The 16152-nt window shown below is 54.2% G+C and overlaps 1 protein-coding gene across 2 annotated transcripts in view; it reads right to left on the reverse strand.

Moving 5' to 3' along the window:
- Nucleotides 1-2403: 2403 nt before the first annotated feature.
- The window catches only part of mboat4 (membrane bound O-acyltransferase domain containing 4), a 33259-nt gene continuing 19510 nt past the window's right edge, over nt 2404-16152 (reverse strand). For both annotated transcript variants that reach the window (XM_038803946.1, XM_038803947.1), the window contains exons 2-3: nt 15357-15447; nt 2404-3398 (exon numbers count right to left, since the gene is read on the reverse strand). In XM_038803946.1, the coding sequence (XP_038659874.1) occupies nt 2420-3398; nt 15357-15447 (1070 nt within the window). In that variant the 3' untranslated portion in view covers nt 2404-2419. The remainder of the gene's footprint in view (nt 3399-15356; nt 15448-16152) is intronic.

Below are 16152 nucleotides of genomic sequence, written 5' to 3' on the forward strand. Positions count from 1 at the left end.
TAGGCCATTTGGCCCCTCGACCCTGTTCCGCCATTCAATAAGATAATAGCTGATCTGATGTAACCTCAACTCAACATCCCTGCCTACCTCTGATAATCTTTCATCCCTTGCTAATCAAGAATCGAAATACCTTTTAAAAATATTCTAAGATTCTGCCTCCACTGCTTTTTCAGGAAGCGAGTTCCAAAGACTCTGCCCTCGGAGAAAAAATTGATTTCCACATCTTTGTCTTAAATGGACGACTCCTTTTTTTTAAGAAGTGACCCCAAGTTCCAGATTCTCCCACAAGATGTAACATTCTTTCCACATCCACCTTGTCAATACCCGTCAGCACCTTATATGGGGCGGCACGGTGGCACAGTGGTTATCATTGCTGCCTTACAATGCCAGGGACTGGGTCAATTCTGGCCTTGGGTTACTGTCTGTTTCCTCCCGGTGCTCCGGTTTCCTCCCACAGTCCAAAGGTATGCAGGTTAGGTGGATTGGCCACGCTAAATTGCCCTTTAGTGTCCAGGGATGATTGGGTTAGGTCAGGTTATGGGGGAGTGGCCCAAGGTGCTTTTTAGAGGGTTGGTGCAGACACAATGGGCTGAATGGTCCCTTGCACTGTAAGGATTTTATAATTCTACCCCAGATGGCTGTGGAAGCTCAGTCATTGAGCATGTTCAAGACAGAAATTGATAGATTTCTGGATACTAATGACATCAAAGGATATGGAGAAACATGGGAAAGTGGTCTTGGTGGTAGATGATCAGCCATGATCTAATTGAATGGTGGAGCAGGGTTGATGGGCTCCTGTTCCTGTGTACCCGAGTCAGGCAACAATCTCTCCAGATAGAATAGGCCATGCGACCAGTATATGCAACATAGCATTTGACTGAGTGTCCCATCAAAAACAACTAGTAAAATTGAAATGAATGGGAATCAGGGGGAAAATTCTCCACTGGTTGAAGTCCTATCTAACACAACGTAAGTTGGCTGTGATTAGTGGAGGCTAGTCATCTCAGTACAAGGACATTGCTACTGGAGTGATAATCAGGGTTTATAGCCTTTGCTGTATGCAGTGAACACCGACATTTGTTGATATCAGCTGGAACTGATCGAGTTGGCTGAAGACTGGCATTAGCAATGGTGGGGACCTCAAGAAGTTGTCAAGATGAATGGTCTACTTGATGTTCCCAGCTGAAGATCATTGCATATGCAAGCCTTTTCATTTGTATTTAGCAGTTTTCCATTGGAAATGTATGTAACCTTTCTGTCCAGATCCATTTAAACATTCCCTATTTGTTCTAATCTGTCCATATTTTGTAAATATGACATTTTAGCCTGAATTGTGATTGGACAAAATGTGTGTGACCACAGGTTTTTACAGGTGAATAGATAAATATGATAGTCAGGATTCGAGGTTCTAAAACTATAATTACTCAGGGAGAGCAATCTGCAATTAAAGGACCATAGCCTATTCGCTGTAATTATTCTGGCACCATCCGAATGCTCTTTCATTTCATATTGATAGTAATTTATGAAAATAAATACAGCAATCTCCATTCCAGCTGGTGGATAAGATTCATAAGCGAGGCAGTTGCCACGATGTTTTCAAAGAATACTGCATAGTTGTCCATTTATAAATGTTTAATGGAAGAGCCAAGTACTGTTGAATGAAAATGAAAAAATTAAATGAAAATTGCTTATTGTCACAAGTAGGCTTCAAATGAAGCTACTGTGAAAATCCCCCAGTTGCCACATTCCGGCGCCTGTCCGGGGAGGCTGGTACAGGAATTGAACCGTGCTGCTGGCCTGCCTTTGTCTGCTTTCAAAGCCAGTGATTTAACCCAGTGTGCTAAACCAGCCCCACTGAATGTGAACATAGATTTCCTAAAGCACGTGCCAAAAGATATAGTTTGGGAATTAGGACTGATTAACAATGGCCAGTTGAATGAATTGATATCCCAAGCAGGGGTTATGATGGTCTGGACAGTCAAAATTTGTGGGAGGAAAGCATCCAAGCATGAATGTGATGTACACGAACCCATGCTCACCTGCATTATTCCTGACAACGAAAGAGAAAATGCTGGAAAATCTCAGCAAGTCTGGCAGCATCTGTAGGGAGAGAAAAGAGCTAACGTTTCGAGTCTGATTTTCCAGCATTTTCTCTTTCGTTTCAGATTCCAGCATCCGCAGTAATTTTCTTTTATTCCTGACAATGGTTCACAACCCCCTCAACATTAGGGGTACACCTAGGATGCCCATTTGCTGAGAGACCTACTATTTGTGGCAAATTAGTGTCTCCAATCCACAGAAGCTGCTTGGTGCCATCTACAGACAGGATGACAAAGTGCAGATGATTTGAAAACCGGAAGTGATGCGGCCTTGTTTAGATGAGAGGAAAACAGAGCACACGGTAAAATGAAAATGCTCTTTAATTTTTGTTCGGTTTGTTTGACATACCGATTAGAACCAGTACATACAGTAATGGGCAGACGGAGCAAACAGACTTGCACAGCACCAGCACGCCAGAAGGACTCCGCAGCTCCACAGCTACTAGAATGTACGCAGTTACCAGTTGAGTTTGCATCCATGTCAGGACTTTATAGAACATTCTCAGGACCCTCGATCCCGCAGTCAGTGAGCCCATATATCGGTGAACATGATGGTCGGCTTTAACAGTAACAGCCCACAAGATAAATCCAAAGATCTGACCAGGGTGAAGGCCGTGCCACCAAGCTGAAAAGGCAAATGTTGACATCAGAGGCTGAACTTTGCTGCGCTCGAACACCATCCGCCGGAGCCAACCGGCTGTGGTCCTATTCCATGTTCGAGCAAACTCGGATATCTTATTGGTTGTTTCAAGCGTCCAGATATCAGCATCGGAGAAAGTGGCTTTTCCAGTCCTCTCGGTGTCCAATCCCAGGCCAACCAAATTGTTAAGAGATTCGCTAAGAAGCCATTGAGAGTAATATGCTAATCTGAACATCAAAGCTGTAATCCAAATCAGTAAAATGTCCTTCGAAGAATCCCACTGAAGGGGCCCTTGGTTACTTTGCTCCGTAACACTGATACAGTTCCTGACAGCCATTCTCAGCATGTTCAACAAGAAAAATAAGCCACACTTTTTAAAAAATGGCCGCAAGGGTTTGGCAATGGATTTCTTACCAGGCCTATTAAGGCTTTCCATGTGAATCCTGAACATTTGAAAAGGACACAGAGGTCCACCAAGTAGTGCAGGGAAATATAGCATGTAGCTGAAGTATGGTAATAAACAATAGAGAATGTTCCAGCCAACGCCACCTTTCTGCTTAATTCCAGCTGGAATCCTGCTTTCACCTTCATGAACGTCCAGTGCCAGTGATGTTACTCTTTGTGTTAACAGCATCAGAGAGGACAGCGCTATCATGAACCTGAATGTGAAACCAAGCATAGACCTCGATTAATTTATTGTTGTACAACAGTAAATTAAACTGTTGCTGGAATAATACTTGTCAAAAAAAATTCCAAAGACTGGAAAGGAGCACCCAAATATATATGTGCCTCCCCACTTCCCCTGCCCACCATCCCACCCACCCCCCCCCCCCCCCCCCCACAAACAGATGCCTAATCATGTGTTAAAAATAATATTGCCAATTGTACAGAGTTGCTGTTGTTGAACTAGTGCATAATACCCTCCCAGTTACTTTATTTAATTTTTTTTGTTTGTTTGTTTGTGTGTGCTCTTCTATATATATATATATATATATTTTATTCTGTGTACTTAACGGTAAATATACTTTGTTCAAAAACCTAATAAAAAACATTTATAAAAAAAGGATAGAATGTGTAATTTAAAGATATTTTCTCATCTCAGTTGGCTTCTTTGTTCATGAATTCTGATTTTACAGGAGCACGGACCTCAAAACAATGAATATTCCCTTTAACAAGTACAGACGAGGAAGCCCATCAACCCACCGCAACTTTTCATTGATGGGATTCTCCACCAGCCGATGGTGAAACTGGGAAAGGCAATTGGGTGGAGAATCGGTTTAGATGCTGATTGGACCTGGTTGGGCATGGGGGTGCGCACCATTATAACATGTCTGCCTTTCACCCCCTGCAGACAATGGATATTGGGATGCAACCAGCAATGGTGGTCTTCCTCCTAGTCGCCGCAGCCCTGGTGGATGCATTATTTCTGTATGTGCTGGAAATGCTCGAGGAGGAGGACCCTGCAGCAGCGGAGCCTGCCCCAGAGGAACAGGGGGCAGATGGTGAGGATGGAGAGCCGGCCGCCCAACAGGCTGAGTAGGTGGTGCAAAGGAGGCGCCGCAAGGGGCTTCATGTGTACCAGCATTGTCAGTCATTCGAGGAGCGGCCGGATCAAACATGCCTTCGAAGAAAGTGCAATATATCTGCTGGATCATGGCACTCCTGGCGCCGTGAGGGAATGGGGGAGAACACCCGGTGGCCGTCAAGGTGACGGTTGCCCTGAACCTCTATGCCACAGGGTCTTTCCAGGCGCCGAATGAGCTACGGTCCGGAATCTCACAGAACTCAGTGCAAAGGAGCATCCGTGCCATCACGGAAGCCCTATATGCCCAGTCGGCCCAATACCTCAAATTCAAAGGGGGTGTGGGGTGGAGAGGGGTGGTGGTGGTGGTGGAGAGGGGGTGTGGCCAGCAGGATTCCCGGGCAGTGGGGTTCGCCACCATCAACGAGATGCCCCGGGGTCAGGGGGTGATCAACAGGATGCATGTTGCACCCAAGAGCACCTACAGATGACAGGCCGATCTTCACAAACCGAAAGGTTCGAGTTCACCACTCGATGAACGTGTAGATGGTCTGTGATCATGAGATGCACACCAAACACGCCTGAGCCCGACACCCAGGCAGTGTGGCCCGCTGCATCCTACATAGCGTCACACAGTGGAGAGGTGACGTGTTGGAGGAGGAGGATGAACGCCAGGCCTCGTCCAACGGGGAGGATGCGGGAGCGGGCGACGATGGGCAAGACATGGGGCGCAGGCAGGCATGGGAAGCCGCACAACGTGTGCGCCGGGGCCAACATACACAGGATGCTCTGATTGCCTTCAGATTCACCGACTTGGGCAACGGGACTGGCCAGGGGCACGGAGACCACAGCCCCCCTCCCCACCCCTACCGGCCACCTCCCTGGTTGCAACCTCCTCCGTGGTATCTACCTGCCGCACTACGGGGTGGGAACTCTGGGATTGGCAGTAACAGTGGGTCTGGTGCTTGGGATGGAGGATGATGATAATACTTTGTGATGAGCTCTCGTTCTCCGCAGCATTTGACAACGTCTAACTCCTGCCCACGGTGGCACTTTCCACCATCCACCTGGGTGCTCCCTGCATGCGAGCTAGCCATTCCGTCACATGGAGAGGGGGGTGAGGGGGTGGTGGAGGTGGAGAAGGAGGTGAGGGGGTGTGGAGTGGAGGGGGGTGGTGGAGAAGGGGGTGGGGTGTGGTGGGGGTGGAGAGGGAGGTGAGGGGATGTGGGGTGGAGGGGGGTGGTGGAGAGGGGGGTGGGGGGTTGGTGATGGTGGATAGGGGGTGGGGTGTGGTGGTGATGGAGAGGGGGTGTGGCGTGGGAGTGGCGGAGGAGGTGTGGGCTGGGAGTGGTGGAGAGGGGACGTGGGGTAGGAGTGGTGGCGAGGGGTGTGGGGTGGGAGTGGTGGAGAGGGGGTGGGAGTGGTGGTGAGGGGGTGTGGGCTGGGAGTGGTGGAGAGGGGGCGTGGGCTGGGAGTGGTGGCGAGGGGGTGTGGGGTGGGAGTGGTGGAGAGGGGGGTGGGAGTGGTGGTGAGGGGGTGTGGGCTGGGAGTGGTGGAGAGGGGACGTGGGGTGGGAGTGGTGGCGAGGGGGTGTGGGCTGGGAGTGGTGGAGAGGGGGCGTGGGCTGGGAGTGGTGGCGAGGGGGTGTGGGCTGGGAGTGGTGGAGAGGGGGGTGGGAGTGGTGGTGAGGGGGTGTGGGCTGGGAGTGGTGGAGAGGGGGCGTGGGCTGGGAGTGGTGGCGAGGGGGTGTGGGCTGGGAGTGGTGGCGAGGGGGTGTGGGCTGGGAGTGGTGGAGAGGGGGGTGGGAGTGGTGGTGAGGGGGTGTGGGCTGGGAGTGGTGGAGAGGGGGCGTGGGGTAGGAGTGGTGGCGAGGGGTGTGGGGTGGGAGTGGTGGAGAGGGGGGTGGGAGTGGTGGTGAGGGGGTGTGGGCTGGGAGTGGTGGCGAGGGGGTGTGGGCTGGGAGTGGTGGAGAGGGGGCGTGGGCTGGGAGTGGTGGCGAGGGGGGTGTGGGCTGGGAGTGGGGGAGAGGGGGCGTGGGGTGGGAGTGGTGGAGAGGGTGGTGGGGTGTGTGGTAGTCACCACTGTTGTATTGTGTATACTGCATACGAGGGTATTACGGTAAGGCCTCTGTGCCACAGGTACAAGGGTAGATCCCTGCCTGCTGGCTCCGCCCAGTAGGCAGAGTATAAATGTGTGGGCTCTCCGAGCTGCAGCCATTTCGGCAGCAGCTGCGGGAGGCTCCACATCTCTGCGTAATAAAGCCTCGATTACTCTCTACTCTCGTCTTGTCGTAATTGATAGTGCATCAATTTATTACGCAGAGAATTTAAAACGATGGATCTTCGCATCAAGCCTGATCGTCTGCAGCTGCACCCTCAAGCAGACAACGCCAAGTCGGCCTTTGCACATTGGCTAGCTTGCTTCGAGGCATACATAGGATCTGCGACTGAAAAGAGGCACAAAAGCTCCAGATCCTCTACACGCGGCTGAGCTCCGACATCTTCCCCCTCATCCGGGACGCGCCAACCTACACTGAGGCCATGGCGCTACTGAAGGAGAACTACACGCAGCAGACCAACAAGATGTACGCCAGGCACCTCCTCTCCACGCGGTATCAACTCCCCGGTGAGTCTGTGGAGGGTTTCTGGCGTGCCCTGCAACTCCTAGTGAGAGACTGCAATTGCTAGGCCGTTTCAGCCGCTGAACATTTTGCCCTGCTACTTAGGGACGCGTTTGTTACAGGCATAGGGTCGGCCTACATCCGCCAGCGACTCTTAGAAGGGGCTACCCTTGACCTCGCAGCGACCAAGAAACTAGCGCTCTTGCTCACAGTCGCCTCACGCTATATACGGGCATATGCCCCCGACCGCGCGGCCCACCCCTCCTGGACATCGTGGACTCCGCCAGCGAACACCCCATCAGCGACCTCCCCAGCCAACCCTAGGCCTGCGCCGCACGGCAGCCACACAACCCGGGGGATCCAAGTGCTACTTCTGTGGTCAGTCAAAACACCCCCGACAACGCTGCCCGGCACGGAGCGTGCTCTGCAAGACCTGCGGTAAGAAAGGATATTTTGCTGCTATGTGCCAGGCCCGTTCAGTCACCACTGTTGCCCCGGCACCCGCCATGTGCGACCCGCGGGCGCCGCGATCTTCCTCGCCTCAGACCTCGTGCGGCCCGTGGGCGCCACCATCTTCTTCGCCTCAGACCTCGTGTGGCCTGTGGGCGTCGCCATCTTGCCCGCCCCAGGACACGTGGGGCCCGTGGGCGCCGCCATCTTCCCGCCTCCGGATCCTTGCTCATCGGACACCTCTTCAGGCCGTTCATTGCCTGCATCCGCCGCCGACCAGCCACATCTGACCTCAGTCACGATCGACCAGACACGACCGCACAACCACGCGACCACGTCGACCGGCACAAGGTTTCCTGCCTTCTGGACTCCGGGAGCAATGAGAGCTTCATCCACCCAGATACAGTAAGGCGCTGCTCCCTCACAGACCACCCCACCAACCAGAGAATCTCCCTGGCCTCCGGATCCCACTCCGCCACCCTCACCATCCAGGGCATAGAGTTCAGCGGCTTCCGTCTCTATGTCCTCCCCAACCTCTGCGCTACCTTGAACTCGGCCTGGACTTCCAGTGCAACATCCAGAGCCTGACCTCAAACTTTGGCGGTCCCCTACCACCCCTTACAGTATGCGGCCTCACGACCCTTAAGGTTGACCCACCTTCCCTGTTTGCGAACCTCACCCCGGATTGCAAACCCGTCGCCACCAGGAGCAGACGGTACAGTGCCCAGGACAGGACCTTCATCAGGTCTCAGGTCCAGCGGTTGCTATGGGAAGGTATTATCGAGGCCAGCAAAAGACCCTGGAGAGCCCAAGTGGGAATGGTGAAAACTGGGGAGAAAAACAGTATGGTTGTTGACTACAGTCAGACCATCAATCGGTACACGCAGCTCGATGCGTACCCCCTCCCTCGCATATCTGATATGGTCAATCAGGTTGCACAGTACCGGGTCTTCTCGACAGTGGACCTGAAATCTGCCTACCACCAGCTCCCCATTTGCAAGGCGGACCGCCTGTACACCGCATTTGAAGCGGACGGCCGCCTTTACCATTTCCTTAGGATTCCCTTCGGCATCACTAATGGGGTCTCGGTCTTCCAATGGGAGATGGACCGAATGGTTGACCGGTACAGACTGCGGGACACTTTCCCGTACCTGGACAATGTCACCATCTGCGGCCACGACCAGCAGGACCATGATGCCAACCTTTCCAAGTTCCTCCACACGGATTCCAAGTTCCTCCACACGGCAAACTCCTTAACCAAACCTACAACAAGGAGAAGTGTGTGTTCAGCACGGACCGATTAGCCATCCTCGGCTATGTGGTCCAGAACAGAGTTCTAGGGTCCACCCCAATCGCATGCGGCCCCTGATGGAACCCCCCTTCCCCCACTGCCCCAAGGCCCTCAAACGACGCCAGGGGTTCTTCTCATACTATGCCCAGTGGGTCCCTAACTATGCGGACAAGGCCCGCCCACTCATCCACTCCACCGTTTTCCCACTGATGGCCGAGGCTCACCAGGCCTTCAACCGTACCAAGGCCGACATTGCCAAGGCCGCGATGCACGCGGTCGACGAGTCCCTCCCCTTCCAAGTCGAGAGCGATGCATCAGACGTCGCTCTGGCCGCCACCCTCAACCAGGCAGGCAGGCCCGTGGCATGCTTTTCCCGCGAATGCCTCCAAAATTCGGCACTCCTCTGTTGAAAAGGAGGCCCAAACCATCGTTGAAGCTGTACGGCATTGGAGGCATTACCTGGCCGGCAGGAGATTCACTCTCCTCACTGACCAATGGTCGGTTGCCTTCATGTTCAACAACACACAGCGGGGTAAGATCAAAAATGATAGAATCTTGAGGTGGAGGATCGAGCTCTCCACCTACAATTACGAGATTTTGTATCGCCCTCGTGAGCTCAACGAGCCCCCCCTGATGCCCTATCCCGAGTTCATGTGCCAGCGCACAAGTGGACTAACTCTGCACTCTGCACGATGATCTCTGTCACCCAGGGGGTCACCCGCTTTTATCACTTCATAAAGACCCGCAATCTGCCCTACTCCATCAAGGAGGTCAGGGCTATCACCAGAGACTGCCAGGTCTGCACGGAGTGTAAACCGCACTTCTACCGGCCAGACTGTGCGCGCCTGGTGAAGGCCTCTCGCCCCTTTGAACGCCTCAGCATGGACTTCAAAGGGCCCCTCCCCTCCACCGACCGCAACACGTACTTTCTCAATGTGGTCGACGAGTACTCGAGATTCCCCTTCGCCATCCCATGCCCCGATACGTCGTCTGCCACCATCATCAAAGCCCTCAACACCATCGTCGCTCTGTTCGGTTTCCCCGCCTACGTCCACAGCGACCGGGGATCCTCATTTATGAGCGATGAGCTGCGCCAGTACCTGCTCAACAGGGGCATTGCCTCGAGCAGGACGATCAGCTACAACCCCAGGGGAAACGGGCAGGTGGAGAGGGGGAATGGGACGATCTGGAAGGCCGGTCAGCTGGCCCTACGGTCCAGAAATCTTCCGGCCTCCTGCTGGCAGGAGGTCCTCCCCGACGCCCTCCACTCCATTCGGTCGCTCCTATGTACTGCGACTAACGAAACTCCCCATGAACGTCTCTTTGCCTTCCCTAGGACGTCCACCTCCGGGGTTTTGCTCCCAACATGGCTGGCAGCTCCAGGACCCGTTCTCCTCCGCAAGTACGTGCGGCTCCACAAGGCAGACCCGTTGGTTGAGAGGGTACAGCTACTCCACGCAAACCCGCAGTACGTCTACGTAGCGTACCCCGACGGCCGACACAGTGGCACCAGCTAGTTCCCAGCACCCACCCCCCTCTTCCCCGGCACCACCCTTCTTCCCCCCCCGGCGCACCCTGCCACAGCCCCCGCTCCAGGACGATCCGCCCTCCCCTTAGTCCCACGTGTGGACGAAGATGAGGCTGACACACTTCTGGAGTCAACGATGACCGAACCGACGCCTGAATAAACACCACAACTGCGGCACGCGCAACGACGGATCAGGACACACGACCGTCTAATTCTGTAGACTCTATATTTTTTTTAACAACCTGTATGTAAATAGTTTTCCACTACCCCTGCTGAACTCTTTTTTAACAGGGGGTGAATGTGGTAGTCACCACTGTTGTATTGTGTATACTGCATACAAGGGTATTACGGTAAGGCCCCTGTACTACAGGTACAAGGGTAGATCCTTGCCTGCTGGCTCCGCCCAGTAGGCGGAGCATAAATGTGTGGGCTCTCCGAGCTGCAGCCATTTCAGCAGCAGCTGCGGGAGGCTCCACATCTCTGCGTAATAAAGCCTTGATTACTCCCTACTATCGTCTCGTCGTAATTGGTAGAGCACCAAGGTGGGAGTGGGGGAGAGAGGGTGGGCGTGGTGGAGATGGGGTGTTGGATGGCAGTGGGAGAGAGGGGGGTGGGGTTGGGGAAGACAGGGGTGGGGTTGGGGAAGGGGGGGTGGGGTTGGGGAAGAGGGGGGTGGGGTTGGGGAAGAGGGGGTGGGAGTGGGGCCGGGGGTTGTGGGGGTGGGAGTGGTGGAGAAGGGGTGGGTGTGGGAGTGGTGGGGAAGGGGTGGGAGTGGTGGAGAAGGGGTGGGGTTGGGAGTAGTTGAGAAGGGGCGTGGGGTTGTGTGGTGGAGAAGGGGTGGGGGTGGGAGTTGTTGAGAAGGGGTGTGGGGTTGTGTGGTGGAGAGGGGGTGGGGGTGGGGGTGGGAGTGGTTGAGAAGGGGCGTGGGGGAGAGGGGGTGGGGTTGGGGGTGGGAGTGGTTGAGAAGGGGTGTGGGGTTGTGTGGTGGGGAGGAAGTGGGGGTGGGGGTGGGGGTGGGGGTGGGAGTGGTGGAGAAGGGGTGTGAGGTTGTGTGGTGGAGAGGGGGTGGGGTGGGGGTGGGAGTGGTTGAGAAGGGGCATGGGGGAGAGGGGGTGGGGTTGGGGGTGGGAGTGGTGGAGAAGGGGTGGTGGTGGGAGTGGTTGAGAAAGGGTGTGGGGTTGTGTGGTGGTGAGGGGTGGGGGTGGGAGTTGTTGAGAAGGGGTGTGGGGTTGTGTGGTGGAGAGGGGGTGGGGTGGGAGTGGTCGAGAAGGGGTGTGGGGTTGTGTGGTGGAGAGGGGGTGGGGTGGGAGTGGTTGAGAAGGGGTGTGGGGTTGTGTGGTGGGGAGGAAGTGGGGGTGGGGGTGGGAGTGGTGGAGAAGGGGTGTGAGGTTGTGTGGTGGAGAGGGGGTGGGGGTAGGAGTGGTTGAGAAGGGGCGTGGGGGAGAGGGGGTGGGGTTGGGGGTGGGAGTGGTTGAGAAGGGGTGGTGGTGGGAGTGGTGGAGAAGGGGTGGGAGTGGTGGAGAATAGGTGTGGGGTTGTGTGGTGGAGAGGGGGTGGGGGTGGGAGTGGTTGAGAAGGGGTGTGGGGTTGTGTGGTGGGCTGGGGGTGGGAGTGGGAGTGGGGGAGAAGGGGTGGGGGTGGGAGTGGTTGAGAAGGGGTGTGGGGTTGTGTGGTGGAGAGGGGGTGGGTGGGAGTGGTTGAGAAGGGGTGTGGGTTTGTGTGGTGGAGAGGGGGTGGGGGGGGGAGTGGTTGTGAAGGGGTGTGGGGTTGTGTGGTGGGGAGGAGGTGGGGAGGAGGTGGGGGTGGGAGTGGTTGAGAAGGGGTGTGGGGTTGTGTGGTGGAGAGGGGGTGGGTGGGCGTGGTTGAGAAGGGGTGTGGGGTTGTGTGGTGGAGAGGGAGTGGGGGTGGGAGTGGTTGTGAAGGGGTGTGGGGTTGTGTGGTGGAGAGGGAGTGGGGGTGGGAGTGGTTGTGAAGGGGTGTGGGGTTGTGTGGTGGGGAGGAGGTGGGGAGGAGGTGGGGGTGGGAGTGGTTGAGAAGGGGTGTGGGGTTGTGTGGTGGGGAGGAGGTGGGGGTGGGAGTGGTTGAGAAGGGGTGTGGGGTTGTGTGGTGGAGAGGGGGTGGGGGTGGGAGTGGTGGAGAGCGTGATGAGGCTGTTGATCACGGGAGAGGCCAAAATCAAGAACCGCGCCGAGCGACGATCTGTTAGTGATTTAATCGGCCTGCCCCGTTGGCAAAATCAGGACCCCGCCATAGTGTGGCGAGAAACCAATAATCACCACTTAACGCCAATCTCCATGCAATTAACAGGAGTGACTCCGTATCTAACGGCCTCCTGTGGTCTAACCACCTACCCAGCAAGTTGCCACACAGTCTCATTATTAAAAACGTGAAGACGGTGGATGGGAGTAGCCATCTTCGCTAACAGACCCTGTGCCTGGGAGCACTGGATTGCTGCCCTGGATCTTGGAGAGGGGTGGGGAGCAGGGGAGGATGGCCTCAGCTGAGGTGGGGAGGGGAGTTGGGTGCCTCAGCGTCCGCAGGTCCGCCATACTACTCCCTGTTCCTGTTCCTGGGGCAACCCCAGCCCACCAGCCCCACCAGCCATCCATAAAACCCCGCTGACTGCGGAGACCTCTGGCCACGCAGCTGAAGGCTATCGCTAATTGGGAACTAGAAATCGTAGTTAAGTGAGCACTTCACACCTCCCGAGTAGATTCACGTAAGTGGACGGCCCATGTAACATGTGGGAGTCATTGCCTCGCATTCCAATCGGACCGTGATGCCTGGAACACTACATGGATGCAGCGGCCAACATCTGAGCAGCCAGGGACTGGGCCCCAGCACCGGGGACATTACTGAGGCCGCAGGGTGGGTGTGAGCACCGACAAAGGGACCTGCATCTGACCCAGGCAATGTCACATGCCTGGGGTACACAGTGTGGCGTTCGATGAGCAAGGGCCCCCGCTGCAGCCAGGAGTGAGTGGGCAGGGCGTGTCAGATGGCAGGGAATGTGGGCGGGGGAGGGGGTTGGACGGGAGAGCAATGGGGGAATAGGGAGCAATGGGGGGAGGGGGAAGGATGGAGAAATGGGGGAATAGTGGGGAGGGGGATGCAATGGGGCAATTGGCCGCTGGTTGTTCGTCCCTCACCCTTTCCCGATTCCTTACAGATTTACACGCAATGGATGATAATTTGGCCCCGCGGAAGCTGCCCTCCTGCTGCTGCTGACACGCCAGGCGGCCAGACGCTGGAGGAGACAACGGCATCAGCGTCGACAGAGACTCGAGGCAGTGGCCCATGCGCAGGGCCCCGCCCCACACCTTGAGAACCCAAAGGGGGAAGCTCAAGGTGTACAGGCATCGCTAGTCGTTCGAACAGATGACAGACAGCGTGTGCTGCACGAGGCTCCGCCTCAATAAGGGGATGGTGCGGCACCTGTGCCACGTCCTGGTGGACTTGGCACCATGTGGAGGAGGAGGGTAACCGCTCCCGGTGACCGTCAAGACACCGCAGCCTTGAATGTCTACTCCTCAGGGTCATTCCAGGACTTGAGTGGGGACTTGTGTGGCATCTCACAGGCTACAGCTCACAAGTGCATCAGTGAAAGCCTCATCCGTGCCTTTGTTAGCTCTTGATTTGACTATTCCCATGCTCCCAGCCAGCCTCCACCATTCTATTATCCATAACCTTGAGGCCATCAGAACTACTGCCCATGTCCTAACTTGCACCAAATTCTGTTCACCAATCACCCTTTGCTTGCTGACCTACATTGATTACTAGTTAAGAAATATTTTGATTGTAAAATTCTTATCCTTGTTTTCAAATCTTTCTGTGACCTAGCCTTTCCCTATCTCTGTGATCTCCTCCAGCTCCACCACCCTCTTAGGATATCTGCCGTACCCTAATTCTGGCATTTTGAGCTTGAGCAACCCCTACCCCTCCACTACTAGTGGCCATGACTGCAGTTGGCTAACACATAAGCTCTTACACTCCCTCACTAAACTTAATCTCCCTTAAGACATTCCTTAAAGCTACCCCTTTGACTAAGCTTTTGACCTTCTGACATTTTGGGCGCGAATCTCCAGCCATGTTGTGCTCTCGCTTGAGCGCAACGCGGCCGGAGAATACCGGGAAAAGCCTCCAGCAAGACTGACAGCCTTTGCGCCTCCCGGGATTCTCCAACGTCCTGCAAGACATTGAAGTGATGAAAGAAAAATGGCCTAAACTGGTGAGAAAGTCCCCAGGACCCAACAAAGTGACTAAATGTCATTGAATAGCGGTGGGGAACTCACCGGCAGAGCCAGCAGGAAACTCCCTGAAAAACCCGCCACAAATTAACTTCGAATTATTTTGGGAGAATCGCACCTGTACACTCAGAATAGGACACAACCAATGGGCAGTCAGAACACTCAGAGGTGGCATCACCACAAGGGGGCATGACATAAACACTATAAAAGGGATGAGGCACTCACACCCTGCCTCTTTCCACAGAGACATCTAGAGAGTTAGACAGGGTTGATCAGCAGCATCACACCCCAGCCCATGGCTTAGAGCAAGCTGGTACAGTTAGACTGAGTTACTGCAGTTAGATTAGCAGAGAGTTGAACTCATTTGAGAACTGTTAATAGTTCAATAAACACGTTGAGCTCATTTCAGAGTCTGGAGCATCCTTTAGTTAAGACTGCATCAAGTAGCAGCCTGTGTTATCCGAAGCAGCATAACACAACAGCACCCATTATGTCTTAATGTGTCTTGGCGTCATAGTTTTATAATGCCTCTGTGAAGTACCTTGGGTCATTTTATCACACTGGAAGCACTTTATTAATACAAGTTCTTGTTGTTGAGAGCAGAAGTCGGATTATTCACTGATGTTTGCACAGTGCTCATTTCAATTCTGAATTCATCAGAGAATAAAGCAGCCTGCACCCACGTGGAGCAAGGCCTGGGCAAAATCCAGGTTTCAGCTAGTAAGTGGCAAGTAATGCCCACATAGACCATCTCCACCCAGAAAACATCTAACCACTTCCCCTTGGCATTGCCATTATCGATACCCCCATCATCAGCTTCCTCGCAGGAATGGACTGACTAGATTTCTCTATGGAGAGCTGGCATTTACTTGATGGGTCGAATGGCCTCCTACTGTACTGCAAATGATCTATCACTCTCTGAATCATTATTGACCAGGAACTCACTGAGCCACACATACCTGCCGTGGCCACTAGCACAGAGTGGAGGGTGTGTATTCTGCAGAGACTGACTTCTCTGAATCTCCTGAATTCCCAAAGCCTCTCCATAACCTGTAAGACACAAGTCAGAATACTCTCAGCTTGCCTGGATTGGTGCAACTACAGCAGTATTCAAGAAGCTCAACAATATCCAAGGTATAACGGTAGCATTGTGGATAGCGCAATCGCTTCACAGCTCCAGGGTCCCAGGTTCGATTCCCGGCTTGGGTCACTGTCTGTGTGGAGTCTGCACATCCTCCCCGTGTGTGCGTGGATTTCCTCCGGGTGCTCCGGTTTCCTCCCACAGTCCAAAGATGTGCAGGTTAGGTGGATTGGCCATGCTAAATTGCCCTTAGTGTCCAAAATTGCCCTTAGTGTTGGGTGGAGTTACTGGGTTATGGCGATAGGGTGGAGGTGTTAACCTTGGGTAGGGTGCTCTTTCCAAGAGCCGGTGCAGACTCGATGGGCCGAACGGCCTCCTTCTGCACTGCAAATTCTATGTAATTCTATGTATAGCAGTCTGCTCCCAACCCGCTATCTCAAACTCCTTCCCCACTATGGCAGCTGTGTTGACTATCCTCAGGATCCATTGCAGTAATTCACCAAGACTTCGCACTTCCCAACTCATGTACTCCACCACCGAGAAAGACAAGGGCAGCACATGCATGGTAATATTCCAGGTTCCCCTTTGAGCCATACACCATCCTGACTTAGAAATATATCCTGGTTCCTTCCTCGTCACAAGGTCAAAATCTTAGAACTGTATCTAACTGCACT

This window comes from Scyliorhinus canicula, chromosome 8 (assembly GCF_902713615.1).
Source record: "Scyliorhinus canicula chromosome 8, sScyCan1.1, whole genome shotgun sequence".
In the NCBI taxonomy this organism is placed as follows: domain Eukaryota; kingdom Metazoa; phylum Chordata; class Chondrichthyes; order Carcharhiniformes; family Scyliorhinidae; genus Scyliorhinus; species Scyliorhinus canicula.